The 22823-nt window shown below is 42.2% G+C and overlaps 2 protein-coding genes across 2 annotated transcripts; both read left to right on the top strand.

Annotated features, from left to right (window-relative positions):
• The first annotated feature begins 309 nt into the window (after positions 1-309).
• On the top strand, positions 310-12002 carry fzd3a (frizzled class receptor 3a). The gene is made up of 9 exons (XM_049756888.2): positions 310-474; positions 990-1470; positions 7629-7825; positions 7905-8367; positions 8436-8735; positions 8815-9066; positions 9644-9792; positions 10512-10766; positions 10852-12002. Exons 2-9 carry the CDS (start codon positions 1270-1272, stop codon positions 11102-11104), a joined length of 2070 nt encoding a protein of 689 aa, XP_049612845.1. The 5' UTR covers positions 310-474; positions 990-1269; the 3' UTR covers positions 11105-12002.
• Positions 12003-18762: 6760 nt separating this feature from the next.
• Positions 18763-20876, top strand: LOC125990145 (alpha-1-antitrypsin homolog). The gene is made up of 5 exons (XM_049756927.2): positions 18763-18827; positions 19165-19801; positions 19860-20130; positions 20213-20357; positions 20424-20876. Exons 1-5 carry the CDS (start codon positions 18795-18797, stop codon positions 20613-20615), a joined length of 1278 nt encoding a protein of 425 aa, XP_049612884.1. The 5' UTR covers positions 18763-18794; the 3' UTR covers positions 20616-20876.
• The last annotated feature ends 1947 nt before the right edge of the window (positions 20877-22823 follow it).

Genomic DNA, 22823 nt, shown 5'->3' with positions numbered 1-22823 from the left:
TCGCGCGCAAAAAGGACAGAAAACCTGCTGGGAAGAAAGAGACGCGGCTGTGTCAAGTTGGCAGACACACTGTTCCAAAGCGGAAACGCTATCCATTTCCTGCCAAAGTAATTTAGCTAATTTTTGATTTTGAAACTCTTTTGTACGTTCTTTAGTCGTTCACATTATATTTTACTTGATATAATTTTATTATAACACCTGAATATCGACAGATAATAATTTCCAACGCATCCCTTGAGTCCGCTTGATACTTTTATTTCCTCGGTTATGACCGGAAGTTGTGTTGTTAGACATTTAATGACGCCAGGCAACGGCACGGATGAGGAGGAGAGGGGTGCACAGCGGTGGGGGTGAGGACAGTCGTGTGATCAGGGGCCGAAAGGAGGAAGCTCCGCGTTGAGGGACACTCGCACATTGTTGCCGACTCGAGGAACGGCGAGAACGTTACATATGACTTTTTATTCCAATGTCCTGGTAAGCTTCAACCGTTCGAATGTGATTTGAATCTCGCGTACACCTGCCAGTGATTTACAGTGACTGCGGTGAATTCATTAAATTGCCCAGCACCCGCATGGAGGTGGCTACAAAAGGTTAACCCTAAATACTATCCGGATTTTTTTAAAGTTGTTTTGTTTGCATCACAGTTTTGACATAAACTGATGTTTTGAGTCACTAATTGTGGACGGAGGACGAGCAGCGTGATGACGAACTTGTTAGCAAACGTTTACGCCCTCACGTCATCGGCGTTGTCATTTATCATTGTAGTAAAATTTTTATTGATGCACAGGCAGGTGCATTTTGTATTTATTAAGAATATAAGCATTTTCCCTTTAAACACCTCCATCTGTTTGTATAAAATGAGCATTGAGGCACTAAATGTAAGTAGCATTGTTATGGGTGTGTATTGCTAACGTGCAGCAATTTACGTCATTGGTTGTATTTGTTGTATCGTAAAAATGATCATTTATCTTTTGTGCATTCCTCCTCAGATTACCATTATAAGTCATCAGCGACATTTTTCCATTCTATCCATGCTGGTTGGAGGAGGAAGAGTCGCATGAGTCACTTGGTGAGAGCACAGCATCTTAAAAGGAGCTGATGGCGTTGGCTGTGACTCAACCACAGTGGGTGCAGACTTGAACCATGGCTGACCACACTGCCGGACCCTCACTGGTGATCTGGAGAGAAGGAATAGTTTAAACGGACGCTCCTGAGATTGTGCCTCTTCCTCAGCTGTCATCTGAGCTTCTCTGCTACAGCAGACCGGTCATGGGTCTTCTATGGGTGCTGTCGGTGTCCATGTTGACGGTGTGCGTCGCCATTCCCATGGACGCGGCGGCGGGGAGCCACAGCCTGTTTACCTGTGAGCCCATCACGCTGCGTATGTGCCAGGGGTTACCCTACAACACCACCTTCATGCCCAATGTGCTCAACCACTACGACCAGCAAACGGCCGCTCTTGCCATGGAGGTACGCTAAAGTATTTTAAAAATGGAATTGTACAACAAAATTCAAGCATATGCGGGAGGTGACATTTTTATCAATGACATACAAATACAGGACCACCCCTTATGGGTTTAAATTTAATCATTTTCAATGAGATGTTAATGGATATATTTTTTTTAAATCCCTTCACTCCGAACAAATGTCAATCTTTATTGTTAGTTTTGTGAAAATAGTTGAATTATTTTTTGCGGAATCCCTCCTATGAACAGGAAAGATCAATGAAAAATAATACTAAATTTGTTGATAAAGCTAATTTGCAAAACTGATAATGTTCACTATTTATGTAAAAATCTTTATATTACATTTAGCGATTAAAAAAATTTATTTATTTGTTAAATTAGTTTTGTGTTTCAGCCTCAAACAGGCGTAAACACATTTTTTATTACATACATCAATTTTATATTAATACATACATTCAATTTTCTAGGCTGCACTATTTTTTCAAAATTTATAATTATTAAAAAATATATAAAAGCTGAGTTGACATGGACTAGTTGTTAATTACTCAAAATAAGCAGGTTTGCATCTCAGTTTCTGACTCAAAATTTACATTTTATGTCATGTAAACACATTGAAAAGCAAAAGTAAAATTCACATTTTTGAAAGTTTTTCCAACAATTCAAATGCAGATGGTGCAACGTGCTTGTCACCTATGCACGGAACGTATTCATCCTCGCTGCCGAGTCCCATTGAAGCAAGCTCGGTGCTACTTACGCCACTCAAGCTAGCTAGCAACGAGTTTCGGCTGACTAGCTAGTGCGGATAGCGGCGATTAAGCTACAAAATTATGACATTCTCATAAAGGGATGTTGATGAGTAATTAACAGTAAGATTTCTTTTATCCATCATATGAAAGAATTGTTATTTTTTAGATAAATTGAATTAAAAGCAAAGCAAATTTTTCTTTTCAAAATAAAATGACCTTTTGTGAAGTATAAAATAATGGCAAATATATAATCCTCATATTTAGACCAAAATACTAAAAGTGGTGGTGAAGGTAGATATGGTCTTCATCGAGGCTTGTTGCCTTTAACACGGTATCAAAACGATAGCCTACTTTCTTCTGGAGCCTGGAGTGATTACAAAAACAATAAGAAAATTAATACTTAATATCAGCCCCCAAGGCCAGCGGAAACAGTGCATTATTAAACGTATGTAGTCCCTAAAATAGTTGACGGTACATTTAAAGCATGTTCCTTGTGAACCATCTTAAAATCAAGCGACATTTTGAACGCCATCTTAAGCCGTTTGCTGTTTCACTGGGTCCTAACATACAATATGTGCTTGCTTTCAGTTTTTTTTTTTTCCATCAATGGATTAGAGATGGAAAATCCACAATTTATTGTTTTTCTTTATCCTCGAGATAATCCGTACATTTCACAGCCATACCACAATCAAGGAGCAGATGCATTCCCTCATTAAATAAATCCCATATTTATATACTGTTGGCTGATCCTGCTGGAAGAGCAACTCATGACCCCAAACAATGACAGCACCGTCCCGGTGTCACCTCTGTTTATTTCTATTCCGAGCATTTTGATCCCTTAGGCTTGCTTTCCTTTCCTAATGTCACCCCTTGACCCTGTGCCAGCACATCGCAGCAGTGGTGTTGAAATGTCGCCGGCCATCTGTGCGCCCGCTCCACCTCGCTCTGGCTGTATTGTCCAAGCCAGGACGGAAAAATAAAATCCAGAGTTATGTAACTGGAACACGGTTCGCGTGGCTCTCGGGCACGTTGTGCTTTTATCTGCCCTCACCACTGAAAATAAGGATAATCTCTTTTATTTTGTTGTCTGGATTATTATTATTATTTTTCAAATCGCATCTCTTCAAGAAAATAAACATGTCGTTGATTCGAGTACCGATCGCAGTGTGTGGTAGTACCGTGAACAGCGAGAGCACGTCTGCTTTTGACGGTGTTCACTTTGATTGGTCATGGATCCACAATTAAGTCTCTTTTAGAGGCTAATAATGCTGGTTGAGTCCAGAAAATAAACCCCACAGAGACTAAACGGGTTCCAAATCACGAGGACCGTTGCCCCGTTCAGCTCTTGTTTAGTGGCTAACTCGCCCTAGATCCAGTTCATGGGAGAATTCAAAGCCTTTAAGATGTTCAAGGCAGGCAAATGAGAATTGACAGATGATTTTAAAAGGAATTAAGTTCCTTGAATAGTCAAGACAATGATGATGAATGCCGTGCACCGTGAAGAAAGCGGGAGTTGGACCGGAACCAACGCCTGTCGTACTTTTTTGTAGACCCATTTAAGTATTGTGCTGCTGGACCATTTCCGGGCGTCTTGGCTGGCGTATTTTATTCTTTAGGTTCATGACATGTAGATCTTTAGACATTCTAGAATTGCTTAGGGAAACCCCCGGAATTGTTTTTCACAAATTTGTGTTGTGTTCAGGATTTTTCATTTTTGGTATTCCTAGCTCCAACCCTCTCACCGTTGACCGGAGAATGACCTCACAGCAAAAGTGGGGCGGCGCCCCCAGGGCTGGGAATTGGTTATTTCTGGGCCGCAATTATACTGTACCGAAGATAAGTGGGAGCGTGGCGGATTTGACTGGCATGTAAAAAAAAAAAAAAAAAAACTCCCTCCTTTGGAGAAGAATGAATACGGACCAGCGTGGCTTCATCGCAGCCAATCACTGAAGTGTCCTGGGCATCCAGAACAGATGGCCTTACTTTACAATAAGCTCCCAACTCGTTGCTGGATGATAATAAGCGCTTCATTTTTTTTCCCTGATACACAAGCTTCCAGAAGGTCACTCGACATGATTGATATGAAGCCCAAGCCGAGTCTTGTTTCCATGTAGAGCACTGGTGTCAAACTCAAGGCCCGGGGGCCAGATACGGCCCGCCACATCATTTTATGTGGCCCGCGAAGACAAATTGTGCATCAAATTCGTGTGTCATTACTAGAATTGCAAATTGTCTTCACTTTTAATAATATATATATATTTTTTATATTTGACCAGTTTTTATTCGTCTGATTTGAAAACGAGTTATTTGTCAGTTTGTTTTGTAGCTTTTACTGTATATAATAGTGTTAAGAGTAAAAGTGATCAAGTCATCACAAAAATCACGAAAAAAATCTAATATAAGCCGCACCTGACTATAAGCCGCAGGGTCCAAAATTTTGGAAAAATGTCGCGGCTTATAGTCCGGCAATTACGGTAGTTTGACACCCCTGATGTAGAGCCAATGAAAAATAATTATTTTGTGTTGTGCACTCCACAAACTAGTGTACAGCGACACAAAGACTGTTTTGAAACTGCTCGGTCACATTTAAACCCATGTCCCTTTCATTGAAAGTTGACCTCCGTACTCAGGTTTACAGCAGGTCCAGCCAGACTTGTGTCATGTTACAAGTGTTGTACGGAATAGTCCGGTTTTGAACAGATACTCCACCCACGCTGTGCGAACAGGTTTGTGAAGGAAAAGCACCGATGCGCCTTGCTAGTAAAGACGTATCGTTGCTAAACACTGGCATAGAAAAAGGTCTGGTAAATCCAAGGCAGCGTGACCTAGGCTTTAAAAGACTCTCTTGTTTTATTTAATGTCCGACAGCGTGTTTATTGGCTGCTGACTGAATGAGAAGGCTCATCCAGAGAGCGAGGCGCCACTTTACACACTGTGGCAGGGTTTTCAAACTCTTTCTTAGCCCTGAATGACACGGCCCGACTTAGTCGACCCATCCCTCTGCTCTCTCACCCGCCACCCCCCCGCCATCTCTTTTGTCCTTCCCCTCCCCCTACGAAGGGCTCACCCGTTGCCCAGGAAACTGTCCCAATTGTGCTATTAACAAAGAGACTGGAGGCTTTCTTGCCTCCCGGGAGGTGGTCCCCTCCGCCCCGCACCCTGACCTCCTCGAACCTTGCTTCCCCACCCCACACACCAGTGATGCATCAGTCGTTGCCATGACGCTAAGGTTTGAAATTTGAAGAATGGAATGGCAGCAGATGAGGGACAACGGGGTGATGGGAGGCATAGATTTTTTTTTGTGTGTAAAAGATCAGATCAGCACAGACCATTCGGCCGCCATGACCATCAGTCACAGTTGCTGCCATTCAAAACAAATTGCTTTAGCGTTAACAAAAACATATGCTATCACATTTGAATGCACTTTATAGGATTAGGCAGTATTAATAATTGATAGAACTCTGATCTTAATCATATTCGCAGCATAAGCAGCAAACGGCTCAGGGGTGAATCCAAGGTCAAGGCTGGTTCTTTTCAGTTAGTTTCACTTAGAAAAAAAAAAAGCAGAAACGGAATCATTGTACCTTATATTCAGCCACAAAATGAAATTTGAAATGAATCACAATTTCAATCCTCACCATAACAGTTAGGCTTTTGCTTCTCTTCTGTCTGTCCATCTGTAATCTGGATTATGCAAGGAAGGCCTGATTGTCTTTGAGTTAGGTGAATGTGTGTCGGATTGTGCGGCTAAACAAATACTTTTAAATCACCGTCAGCAAAAACGTGTATGTTCCACTGACGCACTGATTAGCACGTCCGCCTCACAGTTCCGAGGTGCAGGGTTCGATTCTAGTCCCGCCCCCTGCCTACTACCCAAAGACTGCTGGGATAAACTTCAGCACGTCCGCTACTTTCATAGTTAGTATGCCATCACCTATGCAAGTCGACATGGTGCTTGCTTCTTCCATGTTTTGATAATTGGCCCAGTGGTTGGCCAGCTGTTTCCAGTGTAGCCATTAACATTCAATCCCCCCAGGCTTCTCTTGAATGGATTGATGATAGTAGTCGCTCGGGCTCTACGGGCCATATGTCTCATCTAGCAGCAGCTTCGGCTTGCTCGGTGGCTGTCGGCTCTTGTAATGAAATGCCTGTCGGCGTAGTGAAGAGGTGGAGGAGGGGAGCTGTGGAACTTTGAATAGTGAAGGGGGTTAAAAATAGAGAAGGATGGTGAACAGGAAGGCTTTTTTTTTTTTTTTATGCCACATCATCAGATCTTGTGTGTTTAACCATGGCGGCGTTATAAATGTTGCCTCATTTGACTTATGTTAGTCGCCTGCAGTAATCAAAACCATCAGAAAGATTAAAATGCAAAACCTGGAATTATTCTAATCCTTTTACATAAACGCGGGTGGCAGACTGCAGTCCAACTCGATAACCATGAGTCGATTTCGGAAATGGAATTAGGGCAGGAACATATTTCCAAACAATCTCGTTTTAGCGCCATCTGGGGTAGATTGGTCAATTCAAGTTTGGGCATTTATTTTCATTGAATTATAAAAACACCCCTTGTAATTGGGTTTCAGTTCATCAGGGTCAAAAAAAGTGTCTAAGTGGCTAAATGTTTCATTTGTTTTTGGGCACAGTCACAGCTCCTCCCTTAATAGCCTCCCCTCGAGCAAATACAAATAAATCCCCCCCCTTGTCTTTCCTCCCCCTCTCTCCCTGCCTGCCACTGTCTGTCATACTAGCTTTGCATTTGGGGGTGGGAGGGTTCAGGATTTGGGTGTTGTCTGGAACCCTTTTGACATTATGGTTCACCTAAAAGCGTCGTAGAACTAGTTCTGGATTAACGACTTTATTTGTACTTGTTTTTTGCAAACTAATAGAAACAAAATCAACTGCAAGATGCGGTTGATGGACGATCAATTCCACGCTTTGAGCAAATTGAACAACGCACTAATGGTTATTAGTCTCATCCCAGTCCTAATTTGGGATGATGGGTAAGTGAGTGTGATCATGTAATTAAAGCACAGTACTGTACTTCCCTTGTTACTTTTACTTGTGTGTACACAGAGTTCCTCATTGTGTCAGTCAGTCACAGCATGGTCCTCCTAGATACACAAAGGCCCTGTCAGCAGCACTACGGAATTGTGCGTGGGGGGATGTCGAGCTCGGCTTCCCCCTCTGGAGGTTGGCGAGAAGGAAGACGGATGCTCAGGGTGCAGGGCGGGGGGGGGGGGTATGGAGGATTATTGAGACAGGCCCAGTGTTGTTTTTACACACTCATCAACTTCAACTGTCAGACGACATGCTCCGTTGCCCCCTTTGTGCCACTTTGGCCCACATTTCATAAACACTTAAAACACACTTCCTGTATCTTTTGTAACCCCCCCTCCTCCTCTCTCCTCCCCTGCAGCCTTTCCATCCTATGGTCAACTTGCAATGCTCTCCCGAGCTCAGGATGTTTCTGTGCGCCCTCTACGTACCCGTGTGCACCGAGTACGGCCGCATGACCCTCCCCTGCCGTCGCCTGTGTCTGCAGGCCAAAAGCGATTGCTACAAACTCATGGACATGTTTGGTGTCGGCTGGCCTGAGGAGATGGACTGCAAGAGGTTGGTGACAAAAATAATCGATTGCAATTGAATAAAATTGTGATGTTGCCGTCCTATCCATCGTCTTGTCACCTGCCAGGTTTCCAGACTGCGACGATCCCTACCCCCGTCCCGTCGACCTCCTGTCCAGCGCAGAGACGACCGAGCCCACCATCCCCGTCCAGAGAGACTATGGATTCTGGTGCCCCCGAGAGCTCAAAATAGACCCGGAGCTCGGCTATACCTTCATGGGGGTCCGCGACTGCTCGCCTCCTTGCCCCAACATGTACTTCACTCGCACGGAGCTGACCTTCGCCCGCTACTTCATCGGCGTGGTGTCCATCGTTTGCCTCTCGGCCACCCTCTTCACCTTCCTGACTTTCCTCATCGACGTGTCTCGCTTCCGCTACCCGGAGCGGCCCATTATCTTCTACGCCGTGTGCTACATGATGGTGTCCCTCATGTTCTTCCTTGGTTTCCTGTTGGAGGACAAGGTGGCATGCAACGCGGCCATTCCTGGGAGGTTTCGGGCTTCCACTGTGACTCAAGGATCTCATAATAAGGTGAGCACGCCCGCAACAGTCGTGTTTGCACCAAACGGAAAACTGGAACTCATCATTGCATTTTGCAGGCCTGCACACTTCTCTTCATGGTGCTGTACTTCTTCACCATGGCCGGCAGCGTCTGGTGGGTCATCCTCACCATCACTTGGTTCCTGGCCGCCGTTCCCAAGTGGGGCAGCGAGGCCATTGAGAAGAAGGCGCTCCTCTTCCACGCCTGCGCTTGGGGCATCCCCGGCGTGCTCACCGTCAGCCTGCTCGCCATGAACAAGATTGAAGGAGACGGTGTTAGCGGCGTTTGCTTCGTGGGTCTCTACAACTTGCCGGCGCTGCGCTGGTTCTTGCTGGCTCCACTGGGAGTGGACGTGGTGGTGAGGAAACCTCGCAATGATGAGCAAATGTCGTCGTGTTAACAAAGAACTGACAAAGAGCTGTCCCTTCATCTGTCAGGTGGGCGTGGCGCTGCTGCTCGCCGGAATCGCAGCTCTGAACCGCGTCCGCATGGAGATCCCCCTGGAGAAGGAGAACCAGGAGAAGCTGGTCAAGTTTATGATTCGGATCGGCGTGTTCTCTGTGCTCTACCTGGCGCCTCTGCTGACCGTTCTGGCCTGCTACCTCTACGAGAACAGCCATCGGACAGTCTGGGAGACGACATGGGTCCAGGAGAAGTGTCGTGACTACCACATCCCCTGTCCTTACCAGGTGACCATAAAAGAGGGCTCACAGAGTAGATGGCAGTGGACTAGATGCTAATCTGATGTGTAATCTGGGAATTTACTGTAGTTGAAAAAGAGCAGCACTTTAATCCAGAGTTTGTGTACGGGTTCAAGTCGGCTAACATCATTACAGTTGCGCACGCCCAACCCCCAGTTCATCGTCTTCGTGAAAATGACACACAGAGTTAGACTCTCAGCTTCTTTCTATATTTATCTTTTATATAAACTTGGCTCCAGGCCAAGATTTCTGATGGCATCTCTTGTGTGATGTCACATACGCACACACACACATATTTTGAAATGGGACAATGTATTATCCTGGCCTCTCTGCTTAGTCCATTTTTTGTATTTTCATTTCAACCGTGTGTGTGTGTGACAAGAGAAAAAGGAAATTTTAAATGTATTAATGATAATTCTAATCTAAATAATAATTGCAGTAAATAATATTGAAATAAAATTCAGGCAGTCTTGTTATAGATGTACAAAGTAATTGTGAAAGAAATATTACATAAAGTATTTAATATATTTAATTTTTTAAAATATTTTATGAACGTTGTCCACAGTTGGAGCAGAGCAGTCATCCTGACCTGTCCCTCTTCCTGATCAAGTACGTGATGATGCTGATCGTGGGGATCCCGTCCGTGTTCTGGGTGGGCAGCAAGAAGACCTGCTTCGAGTGGGTCAGCTTCTTCCATGGCAAGAGACGCAAAGAGTACGTCAACACTGCAATGTAGACTTCCTAGCGCTAACACCCACACACACCTTTCACACTCATCATCACAAAGGATGTGTGTGTTTTTGGCAGGATTTACACCGTCTGGTTCAAGTTACGTAATTGTTCTTTAGAATATCAGATATCAACAGATTAGAATCAGGCTTCTAAAAATCGGATAGGCAGTCGATGTCGTGTAGTGACAGGCTGCACAATTTGGACCTTAAGTAGGAACGTACTTGACTTAATCCACCTCTTCAGACCACCATAATAGAAACGAGCAGTACTACACGGAAGCAATTATGCTTTGTAAAACTTTACATTCTCTTTTTTTTTATTGTAACATCACAGCAAAAAAATAAATCACACTAAAATAATCAAATCAAAAATTTAATTAAAAAAAATAAAATCAAAATACTTGATTTAAAAAAAACAAACACAAAGGGTTAGTTACATAAGCGTGTTGATTGTGAGTGTGTGTGTGTGTGTCAGGTTGTGTGATGTGTTGGTCTCGTCTTTCAATTTTCTTGTGTTTTTTGAGGCATTTTATTGTTAAAGTAGGTCCTTGTCCATACCCCCGTCTCCCAGCAACTCGTCCACTCACCCGTCTCTCTTCTCCTACCTCACCCCTCATTTGCCCACCTTTCCACTGTCCCTCCCTACCTCCCTGCGCCTCACCCCTCCCCTCGCCCCCTCTCCTCTCTGGACCCCTCATGCAGCGCCATGGTTGACAGCCGGCAGATACCGCGAGAGCCCGACTTCACCCGATTGCTCCTGAGGGACTGCCAGGCGCCCGTCGCCAGGAAGTCGCGTGGCACGTCCACACAGGGCACGTCCACGCATGCGTCCTCCACCCACCTGGCCATGCTGGACGAGCCCCCCAGCGGCAGCACCAGCCGGGCGGGCTCGCTCTGTAGCGGCCGCTCCAAGTTGAGCAGCTACCATGGTAGCCTGCGCCGCTCCCGAGACGGCGGGTAAGCTTTCCACCAAACTGCATTTAGCTGAGCATTTATTTTTTTATAAGATAACAACTTTCCATACTTTCTTCACATCCACCAGATACACGGCCTCCGGCTTCCGATCGTCCGACGACCGCGCCCCTTACGGCAGCATGCCCCACCTCGACGACCCGTCCCAAACGAGACACTTGAGCGCCAATCGCCTAGACGGCCTGTCACGGCATGGTTCCGCCCACTTGCTGGACATCCAGTCGCGACACGGCAGCGCCAGGGACTTAAGCTGCGTCCCCCAGCTTGCCCTGGGGGTCTCGGCAAATGGCATTCATCGAGTGATGGAGGAAGACACAGCATGAAGTTCAATATGCTCGATATGCTTTTTTTTTTTTTTGTCTGCCTTATAGGTGCCAGACCTACGAACCAATACTCAGAACGGACTTGAAAATGTTTAATGGACCCAGGTTTTTGGTGTGAACATAATGTCCAATCAGGATGAGAAATCCAAAGACTTACTGGCTACTTTTTGGATGGTTTTGTATTGCACCTTTTTGAGCTCCTGGTGGTCTTTAGCTCTCACTTAGCAACTAGTTGGCCTTTTTGTGTGTTGAGCAGCAGGATAGACTGAATCCTATTTGCTTGCTGACTGCACATTCAGGTACATTGGCCTGCTAAAATCCCATTCAGAACGTTTTCATGCTCGGTGAATGTGCTTGTTAAAAAAAAATCTTCAACTGTGTGTTTCCCTGAAAAAAAAAAGGAAACGTGCTGAATCCAAACTCCTGCCTTACAGTTTGAACAGCACTACAATAGGCTTGATTTACTAAGTTAGTAAAAATGGACACAAACTTGAGTATGCCAAATGCGCTAAGATGCCACGTAGTTCATTTTGTACATTGATGAAGGACTGTATGCAAATTAATTTAGCACACACAATGTCAAATCAAAGCTCCGTCCAGTTGAGCTGACTTATCTTGCATATTTTTTGAAATGCCAGAAACAAAAAAATAATCTGTTATAGAATGCACACACAAATTGCAGCGGCTATTTGGGGGTTACTGGTCAAATTTGAATAGTGACTGATTGCTTGGACTGGAAACTGGGGGTGGGTGAAGTATGCTCATTTATTGTATTCATATTATGTCTTCATTGATAATCTAACACACACATTTTCTCCCTTTAGTTTATTGACAAATGACTTGGCAACTAGTTCAAGTCTTCAAAAAATAAAAGGTGTCCCTTGAGCATTAAAGTTTGCCCACCCCTGTGTTGACCAAATCATTATTTTCCCCAGTGGCTAAAAGATGTGCATAAGTGTACAACATTTTCTTGGCTTTGTGATTTTTTTTTGTATTTTTTTTTTAAATAAATGAAAAAAAAAGCGTGTTGTTTTGGCTGACAGACACACACAGACAGACTGATTATATACTTTTTTAACTAAAATAATCATATACATCATATATTTTTTTTTTACCAAAAGCCTTACTAGCACTATACACAAATAGCGATTAAGTCAAAGCCTGATTAGTCTTTTTTTTTTTTTTTAATTGAACATGACAACACAATGATTCCACTAGATGGCGCCAAAAGTATACTTTACATGGGTTTTGACAATCTTTGTGAGATAGTTAATACTATTGGATTATTAACTTTTAAACAAACCTAAAGAAACAAAACCAAAACAGCTGAAACTTATAGGTACACCGCCATTTTCATTTAACAGGCCACTTTATTAAGGAAATATCACGGTCAAAGGTCAGTCCTCGGGGCCGCATTCCAACATGTTTTCCAACATTCCCCTCGTTAAGCGCACCTGCGTGAAAAGTTTTAGCTTCTTTCAGGTTCAAAAGTGGCTAAAAGTTTTCACGCACCTGCACTTAACGAGGGTAACTTGGAAAACATATTGGAACGCGGCCCAGAGGACTAGAGCTTGACACCTGTGACCTTTGACCATGATATTTCCCTAATAAAGTGGCCTGTTATTAGGTACACTTGAAAATGGCGGTGTACCTAATGGAGTGTCCGTGTGATTCCCTCGTTAAGTGCAGGTGCGTGAAAACTTTTAGCTCCTTTTGAATGTAAAAGTGGCTAAAACTTTTCACGCACCTGCACTTAACGAGGGTAACTTGTAAAACATGTTGGAACGCGGCCCCTCGAGGACTGGAGCTTGACACGTGACCTTTGACCATGATATTTCCCTAATAAAGTGGCCTGTTATTAGGTACACTTGAAAATGGCGGTGTACCTAATGGAGTGTCCGTGTGATTCCCTCGTTAAGTGCAGGTGCGTGAAAACTTTTAGCCACTTTTGAACCTGAAAGAAGCTAAAACTTTTCACGCAGGTGCGCTTAACGAGGGTCACTTGGAAAACATATTGGAACGCGGCCCCTTGAGGACTGGAGGTCAACACCCCTGGTTTAAGTGAAAAGTGCCCCACCCGCCCTCACCCCCACTTTCTGATTGGCTGTTTGATCTGTGACGTCATACAGACACTCCATTAGGTACACCGCCATTTTCAAGTGTACCTAATAACAGGCCACTTCATTAGGGAAAAATCATGGCCAAAGCTTAACTGAAAGTGAAAAGTGCCACACCCGCCCTCACCCCCACCTCCTGATTGGCTGGTTGATCTGTGACGTCATACGTTCACTTCATTAGGTACACCGCCATTTTCAAGTGTACCTAATAACAGGCCACTTCATTATGGAAAAATCATGGCTAAAGCTTCAGTGAAGTGACACACCCGCCCTCACTCCCACCTCCTGATTGGCTGGTTTATCTGTGACGTCACACGGACACTCCATTAGGTACGTCGCCATTTTCAGGTGTACCTAATAACTTCATGCATTTTTTTTTGTACGTGTCAATGTGTATTTGACTACTTGCTTTTTATTTTGGGGGACAACAACACAATGTCAGATTTTTGTTTTCATGCCCAAAAAAAATAAAAACAAGGAATAAAACACCAGACAAGTTTTAACATAAATGTTTATTAAAATAATAAAAAAAAGTTCATTTCAAACCAGCAAGCTAATGTGACATCTCAGTAGATATATTTGATAATATTTAGGCGTGTATATGTATACACGTTATTTAAAAACTACTGTAAGTTTTATAAAATAAAGATTACCCAAAGAGAAGCATCATCTCCTTGCTGTTGCATAACGGCGCATCCTAAAGTTAGCCGTTAGCTTGGAGAAAACGTGCATGAAAGAAGTGGTGTTTCAGTGAGTGGTTCTTTCTTTCATTGGCAAATCGTAAATCTACATTCTGGCTTACATAGTTTACGCCAGGAGACGCAACACGTTCACTGACTGATCCGTTGATGCAGGGGAAGGAAAGCAGTTGATCCGCTCTCACGATGAACTGGAAATGCAAATCACTCACTCACTGACTCGTGCAGTCACAGATCCGTTCGGTTAGTAAACAGGAAATGCAATTCACGACCCGTTCGTGAACAGGAAGTTACGTCATTTTCTTCTTCGTTTTGTTTTATAGCGAGGTGGCACCAGCTTCAATGTGCATTACCGACACCTACTGGTTGAAGTCATATGAACTGGAAAAAAGAACCAATTACTTTAGGAAGTAATTCATTTACTCTCGTTCACTGAAAAGATTTGGTCTTTTGAACAAATCGTTCACTCACGAGTTAACACTACTTTTAATAGTGCAAGGACTGCTACCCAAACAGGACACCTCAAATTTAACACTAACTTGAAGACGGCAAAAATCATCCACTGGAGGGCGCCAAAAGCCCATTTTACATGCTTTTTGCCAATCTTTGTGAGAAAATAATGAATCAGATTTTTTAAATTTAAAAAATAAACTGAACCCCCCCCCCCCCCTAGACGTTTTCAGGGTAAAGACCCAGTGTCCCAATTATTTTGTCCATATAGGTTATGATTACCAGTGTTGCATAACATTTTAAAATTATTCCTACAATTGCATAATCAAACTTCACATATTGAGGATGACATTCCTCAGAGATACATTTTGGATCAATCGAGTAAGCAGGATCAAGGTTCCATCAGCTCAAGGTTTGTTTGAATGTCTGGAGAGCAGGAATTTTGGAACCAAAAAGGTGTCCAGGAAGCCCATGTGGTAACCCTTCCAAGAAAGAGGCCATCATGTCACGGATGTACATTGCAAAACGCCCACTGCAGGCAACCTCACAAATAGCAAAGAAGGTCTGATTGACCTTACAGCCTCCGAGTCCGCTGAAGGCATCAGTCAGGAGATCCGATCATGGCTGGAGAAAGGCTCCGAGGATCATGGCTGCAGCAAAACACAAGTTGATGAGGGTCATTTCTCCATGAGCTCTGAGGAAGGGATTTATAGCTTGTCATCACTGGACTCAAAGGAGTTAGATGACAACAGCTACATCACGGACCTGAGCAAAGATGTTTTTCTACCACACACTCAGGACAGGAAAGACATGTCAAGAGTTGACGAGGAAATAGTACCAGAAATGATCCTGGATGGAGAAAAAGCAGATCATCTGCACATCTCCGACTTCCTGGCGTCGTCGACTCTTCGGAGGGAGTGAGAAGAATGATGAGATGGATTACAGTGAAGGAAAGAAGGACAAACCTCAGATTGGAAACCTGATATTGAAAAAAAAAATGCTTTGAAAGCTCCCATATCAGGTACACGTTTTTGTGTGTGCTTTTTTCCAACAGCAAGGAAGGATTCTTTCTTCAATTTTCTGCTCTCGCTCATGATATAAGCCCATTAGAGGTGGAACTGCTCCTGTTGCTGTGGATCCTGTTCTCCGGCTGCCTCGTCGTGCCTCAAATGAGCCTTTGAATTACCCGGCGGTACACTTTTATTAAAATGTACCACGGGCCGAATTAGGCATTTGTATCTAGGGATGACTCTCCTGTATCTGTGTCACACAATTTCCCTCAAGACAACATTTAATGACTCCATTTGGTCATCTCACTGCTAACATATGTTCAACATCACATCCCACAAACACGCATGTTAGTTAAACTCAAGACTCTTAATTGCCCGTTCTAGTTTGATTTTTAATGGCTGAGATGCTTGATATATATGCTCATTATTCCTGGACTTGTTGTTCCCAGTTTTACCACACGATGGCACTACACCATCACGAATAACGTCTGATTAAAATCCCAATTTACCTGTTGACTAATTATGAACTGCATTGACACGATGAGATTAATCTAATCATACCTAATGAGCACTTTGATATTTCATGCTCCAGCTGCTCCCTCCCATCATAAGAGACCATATGATCAATTATCAAGCTCTATTATCATATAGCCTATTTATGATTTAAAAAGGTAATTGACCCAGAATGTTTCAGTACTTTTATAAATAGCGACGTATATAACTAAAGTACGGAGCCATTGAAGCATTCATTCTATTTTCTACTAGTTTGCTGAATTGTCCATGGACCAGGATGCTCTTTGTCCTCATTAGTAAGACAATTAGTGCAGCGGTAGAACAAATGGGGCATTAAAAAGACTAAAGTGCACCAGTTCAACAACTACTAAGTATGTTTTTGTCCATCAGCAGCTGTACTCAAGCTACTCTACGTGAAGCAACATTACATAAGTGTTCAAAATCCATGTTGACTATTTAAAAGGGGATCTGAATTTGCACACACACACTTTTTTTTTTTTTTCTACGAAACTAAAAAAGCAGACTGCCGCTGTTTGCTTGAAATTCAGCCCATGGGTCAAAAGCTCATCCCGAAAGATCAATAGACTTTCAGCACCACCCACTCACAGAGCAAAGAGAGCAACACTTCACAAAAACCGGAGGTTGGCCTGTCTCCTCTGAAATCAACTAGAAGAATGAGGTCAAGATCTGTGAAGAAAAATAGTCACTCCATGTCTTTTATGGAAGGTTTAACATTCACGCCGTGCCTAGAAAGTTTTGAGATGTTCCTTTAGGGATCTAATTTGGTCTTCACATCCATTGCTGGGCTGGAGCCTAATTGTAAAATTAACCTGTATTCTGGATTTATAGGAATTGTTTATTCACATCTGATGAAGGCTAGCAGCACGATGAAGTAGTGGTTAGCATGTCTGGTTCGAATCTCAGCTCCATGTCCCCCAATTTGAAAGCAGACAGAAAAAGCCTTAGGTGAATCTGCAAAAATATAATATTCATATTTCAGTTGAATGAAAATGTATCAATATACTTTATTGTAAAATATTTTGTTGTCATAAGGGGGAGTAAATAAAATAGCATGAAGTGCTACCTCTTTGCAGTATGTTTACATTTTTATATAATTTCCATTCAAATTACACATAAATCAGTCACAACCTCCATCTTGCAGCATCTTAGAAGTTCAAATTGTCCTCAGGTACGACTCATGTGAGTGATGCAACTGATCTTGACGGAATGCCACTCTCAAAGCTAATCTGCAGCTCCTTGAGGACTCTTGAGGCAGGATGAGTGTTTTCATTATTTTCAATTTTAAAGCAGCATTTATTTTTCTCCTCTCCCATGTTCCTTCTTCCTGGGGCATAAAAGAAGCTGTTTTGAGGGAATGTTGATTAAAAAGCACAGCGGATGCCCGAGAGATGTAATTATTTATTAGCGTGTTTAAATAGCATACATTTCTTACTTATTGGATGTCTTGTAACGTAACTCTCCTAATGGCTCTGTTTGTGTCTTTATTTTCTTCGAAATGTCTCTGCTCCTACTCCCTGTAATTAGGTAACAGAAATTAAACCTATATATTATATATATATCTATATTTATATATCTATACACAAACTCAAGTATGGGCAATTGAAAGAAATTGCTCATTGTGCACCGTACATGTATGTAACATGTACCACATGCAATTGAATGTGTCAACAATACAGAGGTCACGACCTCTGGAGAGGCCATGCAGTACAGTATATCGATCCCATCGCATGAAACACTCTTGTTCCGCCCTGTTCCACTTGCATTCTCTTCTTTCATGGCGTGATGAATGACGCAGGGTAGATTTTAAGTCGGCAATAATTACTGCTCTCGCCGTTGGTGAGTCAGACTGTCAGTGTAGGGCGAAGTCATTAACACACTGATTGCTGTTTTCACAAGGAGGTTGAATTAAATTGCCGTGGTTGCAACATTTTATCGTTTACTAACCATACCAAACGCAAGCTATATTGATTACTAAATATTCAATTAAAATAAAAAGGTGGGAGGCGACAATAGCACTAAAAAGCTCGTTTTACATGGTGTCCTTTTTTGTGTATGATATTAATGTGGCATATTATTTTGCTTGATACAAAAAACTACTGCAATTCAGTAAAATTGCTAAATCCACTCTGCCTATGTTATATTGGTTGCAATAAAATCCCAAGCCGTAAACTGTTTATACCCTATCAGAGATACCAGACAATGAAATCCTTTATCATTTTCACATATTTAGCGAAACAGTAAACAAAAACAAATTGACTTGCTGACCTTTGGGTAGTTTGGACCTAAAAATCAAACGTGTAAAGTTGAACGCCGCAGCTATTTGAGAGTAAGATAACTATTCCGTCAGCTCAAGACTTCCAATGGAAAGTTTGCATGTCTGCCTTCTGCTTGTGTTTTTTTTCTAAAAACTACATGCACGTGGTAAAATTAATTTTTTATTATAAAGGTTTGAAAAAACAAAAATAAAACTTTTGTTTTGGTTTTCTGTACACAAATTGTGGCTTTTGGGATAGTCCGGCACGGATTAATTACTTTTACATTGATTCCTATGGATAACTGTGCTTCGACTTACAAACGTTTCTACTTACAAACCCGACCTCGGAACCAATTAGGTTCGTAAGTCGAGGTACGACTGTAATACATATGAAAGTGATACAACAGCACAATGTAGATTGTGTAAAAGTAAAATATCACCACAGCATCCAGGCATCTGTTTCTAAAAAGACTTTTCAGCCCTTTTTTGCATATCTTAGTTGTGTTACATCAGCGAGGATGGTCCAGACAGATAACGTATCTCTTTGCTAGGACAGAGGCAGGTCTGCTGGTAAATCTTTAACTTATGTGACTATCAGAGGAGGGGTATATAATGGAGAAAATTTAGATGTTCTGTCCGCAGCAAAGTGGACGTTTAAAGGTAAGAAATACTTTTGTCACATAATATAATGCAGTGAACTAATCTCAAGACTCTGGGTGAATTGTACTCTGAATGAAACCTTTTGATTATCACTGTCCTACCTTTACTTTTCCATTTTTCCCCTTCAACTAAAATTACAAAAGCCCAATGTTTTGGATGTAACACTTTAGATCAGGGGTCAGCAATCCGTAGTGCACCATACATGATTCAAATAATCCGATAATCAGCAAGGTGTGCAGAAGCTGCATAACAATCCTGATCATTTGAAGGAGAGGAAATATGTTGTAGATCTTGTATATAATAATGATATGTTTTTTTTTTTTATTGTTCTGGACAGGCTGTAAAGATGCATGGTTTCTTTGCAATCTGCTCTCTCGCGGCACTGCTGCTGGCTACTTGCCTGGCTGCCCCCCACCACCACGACCACCACCACGACCACCACCACCACCACCACGGAGAAGACATGACTTGCCACGAGTTGTCCTCTCCCAATGCCGATTTTGGCTTTGCCTTTTACAAAACCCTAAGAGCCAAAATGGCCGCTACGGAGAACATTTTCTTCTCTCCAATGGGCATCTCCACCGCCCTGTCCTTATTGTCCACAGGGGCAAAAGGTGAAACCCACAAACAGCTGTTTTCCACCCTGGGCTACAGTGGCCAAGAGCAGGACAAGATCAACCAAGCATACAAGCATCTTTTCCATATGCTCGGCCACACTCAAGAGAACCAGCACCTGGATGTCACCAATGCGGTGGCAATCGACGACAACTTCAATCCCCATGACACCTTCATGAAAACCGCCAAGGAATTCTACTCCGCTGAGGTCCTCAAGGTTGACTTTGCCAAATCAGAAGAGGCCGCGGCTGCAATCAACGCTTACATAGCCAACCAAACCCATAACGTGATTAAAGACCATGTGAAGGATTTGGACGAAGCCCTAGCGATGATGCTGGTCAACACTGTCTACTTCAAAGGTACGAGACTGAAACGACAAAGCATGGAATCTTTAAAAACTTGAATCTCTGCTTACAGGAGAGTGGGATAAAACCTTCAACAAATCATTCACACGGAAGGCTGACTTCCAAGTGGACGAGACAACCAAAGTGGAAGTGGACATGATGACGAGGATGGGTCGCTACGACATGTATGAAGACGACGCCAATGGCACCACCATCCTCATGCTGCCATACAAGAGCAACACCTCCATGATGATCGTGCTGCCCCATGAGGGAAAGATGAAGGATGTGGAGGGCTTCATCAACAAGGATTACATTAAGCACTGGCATGATTCTATTTATAGACAGTAAGAATGAAAACTAATTGATCCAAATTTTGAGTTTGCAAGGAGTAAATCATCGATATAACCTATTGTTGATATGTTTCAGATCTGTGAACGTATTCCTGCCCAAATTTTCCGTTTCTTCTAAAGCCTCAATGGACACCGTATTGAAAGAAATGGGAATAACTTCTGCTTTTCAAGACACCGCAGATTTCTCCGGCATTTCTGATACCCCGCTTAAGCTATCGAAGGTAGAATTCAAATAACACGGTGATGTTTAGTTGAAAATAACTGTTAACTGACCGTTTCTTCCCCAGGCATCCCACGAGGCTGTTCTGAATGTTGACGAAACAGGAACTGAGGCAGTAGCCGTCACCACTCTGGAGGTTATGCCAATGAGTATGCCTATGATGATTAAAATGGATAGACCCTTCTTGGTCTTGATCGTGGAGGATTCTACCCGCAGCATACTTTTCATGGGCAAGATCTCTAACCCCACAGCCAAGTAAATAGAAAGAAATTCCACTTTTTTCTAACCTCATAAAGTCCTGTCTTGTCTTTTGACCTTTGGTCAAGTGAAGAGAACTCCAGGATACAGGATTACACAAATGTGTCTTTCAGTCTTGCCAGAAGGTCATCAAGTTACCAGAACCGAAATGTCTAATTGTCCGAACTAAAAACAATTGGCGAAAAAATGAGTCATATTTTGTTGGTGCTGTGTGAGCATAGTTCAACTTGACGAAATAAAGATTTTGAACAATTCTGTTTAATTTTCTGGTGCTCTTTCAACTTCGACAAGACACTACACTCACATTGGTCCTTCTTTCGTTTTTTTTCTTTCCTTCTTTCTTTTTAGGACTCACAGAATGGATGGAGCTGTTTTAAGAGGGATATGATTAAAAAGCAGCGTGGGTACCTGAGGGAGGCAATTATTTAATGGCTTGCTTAAATAACATCCTGTTTTACTTAGGACATGTCTCCGAACGTCGTCTCTTTCTCAATAGCTCTGAGCCTTGGTACTACCACTCCAACGTAATTACAGTAACAGAAATTAAATTTGCCTGGAAATGAAATGTGAAGAATTCAGTAGATCCGTACAGTGCAATTTCTTATGAAGAAAAATAATTTCTTATATTCTTTTTTTAGTTGTGCCGATTCAAGCATTTTTATTGTAAAGAATCAGGGATCATCAGGTGGACAATCGAAAGAAATGGCCAGTTATGTACGTGTCCTTGTGGTATACATCCACATGCGATTGTGTCAACAACGTAGAGTTCATGTCCTCTGGGAATCCGCAGTACAGAATATTGATCCTTCTATAGTTAATGTTATTGTGCTGGGGCAGAACGAGACCGATGGCAGGCACAATGAGACCGACATACTGGAGCAACAATAATGTTTATAAAAGCACATGAAGAGTCCTTGAGCCCAAATACGCCTCCAGGTAGACATTGTAGATGAGAAACTGTTCTCAATTACACTACCGGGTAGTAAACAAGGCAGAAATTCAAGGTAACTTAAATTGGATTCCAATGAAGATTTTGCCTTTAACAGTATGGTTCGGTTCATACGCCGACTTGGAGGACATACTGAAAAGATATTGACACTAATACTGCAGGCGGTCCCGAGTAGCCTGGCATGTTTCATGTGGTGAGGCTCAAAATCTCAGAGGCCGGGCTGGTTAAACCCAGCTTGTAAAAATATCAATACGCTTCAACAGATGTGCATATTAGATGTGCATACACATGGTCGAACAACATCTGAAATCCATTTCCCTCACATATTTATCACTTCTGATTTGGCACTTGTGCTAAATCTGACAAGCCCATTTGCTGTTTAGTCACTCAAGAAACAACTATGTGGTCCAAAAAGTTAGGAGACAATGATATTTTTATATTATATATTTTTATTATTATATTTATTTGAGATATTTTTTAGGGTGCAAATCTTTGTTGCTTTTGTTCAGTCCAATCTACCTAGTATGCATTCATTCTAATTATTATTATCATTATTATTATTGTCATTATTATTATTATTAATATTATTAGTTATTATTAATTTTATTATATCACTGCTGATACAGTGGTTATTATGGCAAGCATTTATTTCATTCTCACCTGATATACAATATTTAATACTTATAGTATATCAATTTTTACTTCTATTCTATTTTGCCTGGAAAGAAGATGATCAGGGAAAATGACAAAGACGCATTTGTCTATATTAAGACAAAGTATCATATATATTATTTTGGAGTGGCTATTTAAAATGCATCGTTGCTATATAAGGAGATGACACAATGATATTTAGCCAGTTGGCTAAAATGATGAATCGAGAATAGTCTGATGACTAACAAAGCTTATCCATCACAAATATACAAATGTCAGACTGCAAATGAGTTAATCAGTCTTTCCGCTTGACACATTTATTACCATCAGTCAATTGAACTTGTCGAGGTCCCCAAAGGTCTATCGTATTTATACTGCATCCTGTTTAAAACTCTGACGCATGCTTTGCAACCTTAATGTGAAGAGCAAATTACACTCTGTATCTTTTTTCTACAATTACGTTAATTACTCCCAAAGCATCAATGTGAACAATAATTTACTCTTTTTACAAGACACATCAGGATTACAATTGCCCAGAGGAAATTAAAATAGGAAATAATTAAGTCCGATTTTTCTTCGGAAAGATTTGAAGATCACTTTCATGTCAGA

The sequence above is a fragment of the Syngnathus scovelli genome, chromosome 20 (assembly GCF_024217435.2).
Source record: "Syngnathus scovelli strain Florida chromosome 20, RoL_Ssco_1.2, whole genome shotgun sequence".
NCBI lineage: Eukaryota > Metazoa > Chordata > Actinopteri > Syngnathiformes > Syngnathidae > Syngnathus > Syngnathus scovelli.
This window is presented reverse-complemented; position numbering and strand designations above follow the sequence as displayed.

Bases quoted from the DNA above. Each gene is read 5' to 3' on its own strand.
- fzd3a (XM_049756888.2), top strand. From the start codon at position 1,270: ATGGGTCTTCTATGGGTGCTGTCGGTGTCCATGTTGACGGTGTGCGTC. The intron at 1,471-7,628 runs GTACGCTAAAGT...CCTCCCCTGCAG, and splicing joins CGGCCGCTCTTGCCATGGAG to CCTTTCCATCCTATGGTCAA. The intron at 9,067-9,643 runs GTGACCATAAAA...CGTTGTCCACAG, and splicing joins ACATCCCCTGTCCTTACCAG to TTGGAGCAGAGCAGTCATCC.
- LOC125990145 (XM_049756927.2), top strand. From the start codon at position 18,795: ATGTTCTGTCCGCAGCAAAGTGGACGTTTAAAG. The intron at 19,802-19,859 runs GTACGAGACTGA...CTCTGCTTACAG, and splicing joins CAACACTGTCTACTTCAAAG to GAGAGTGGGATAAAACCTTC. The intron at 20,131-20,212 runs GTAAGAATGAAA...GATATGTTTCAG, and splicing joins CATGATTCTATTTATAGACA to ATCTGTGAACGTATTCCTGC.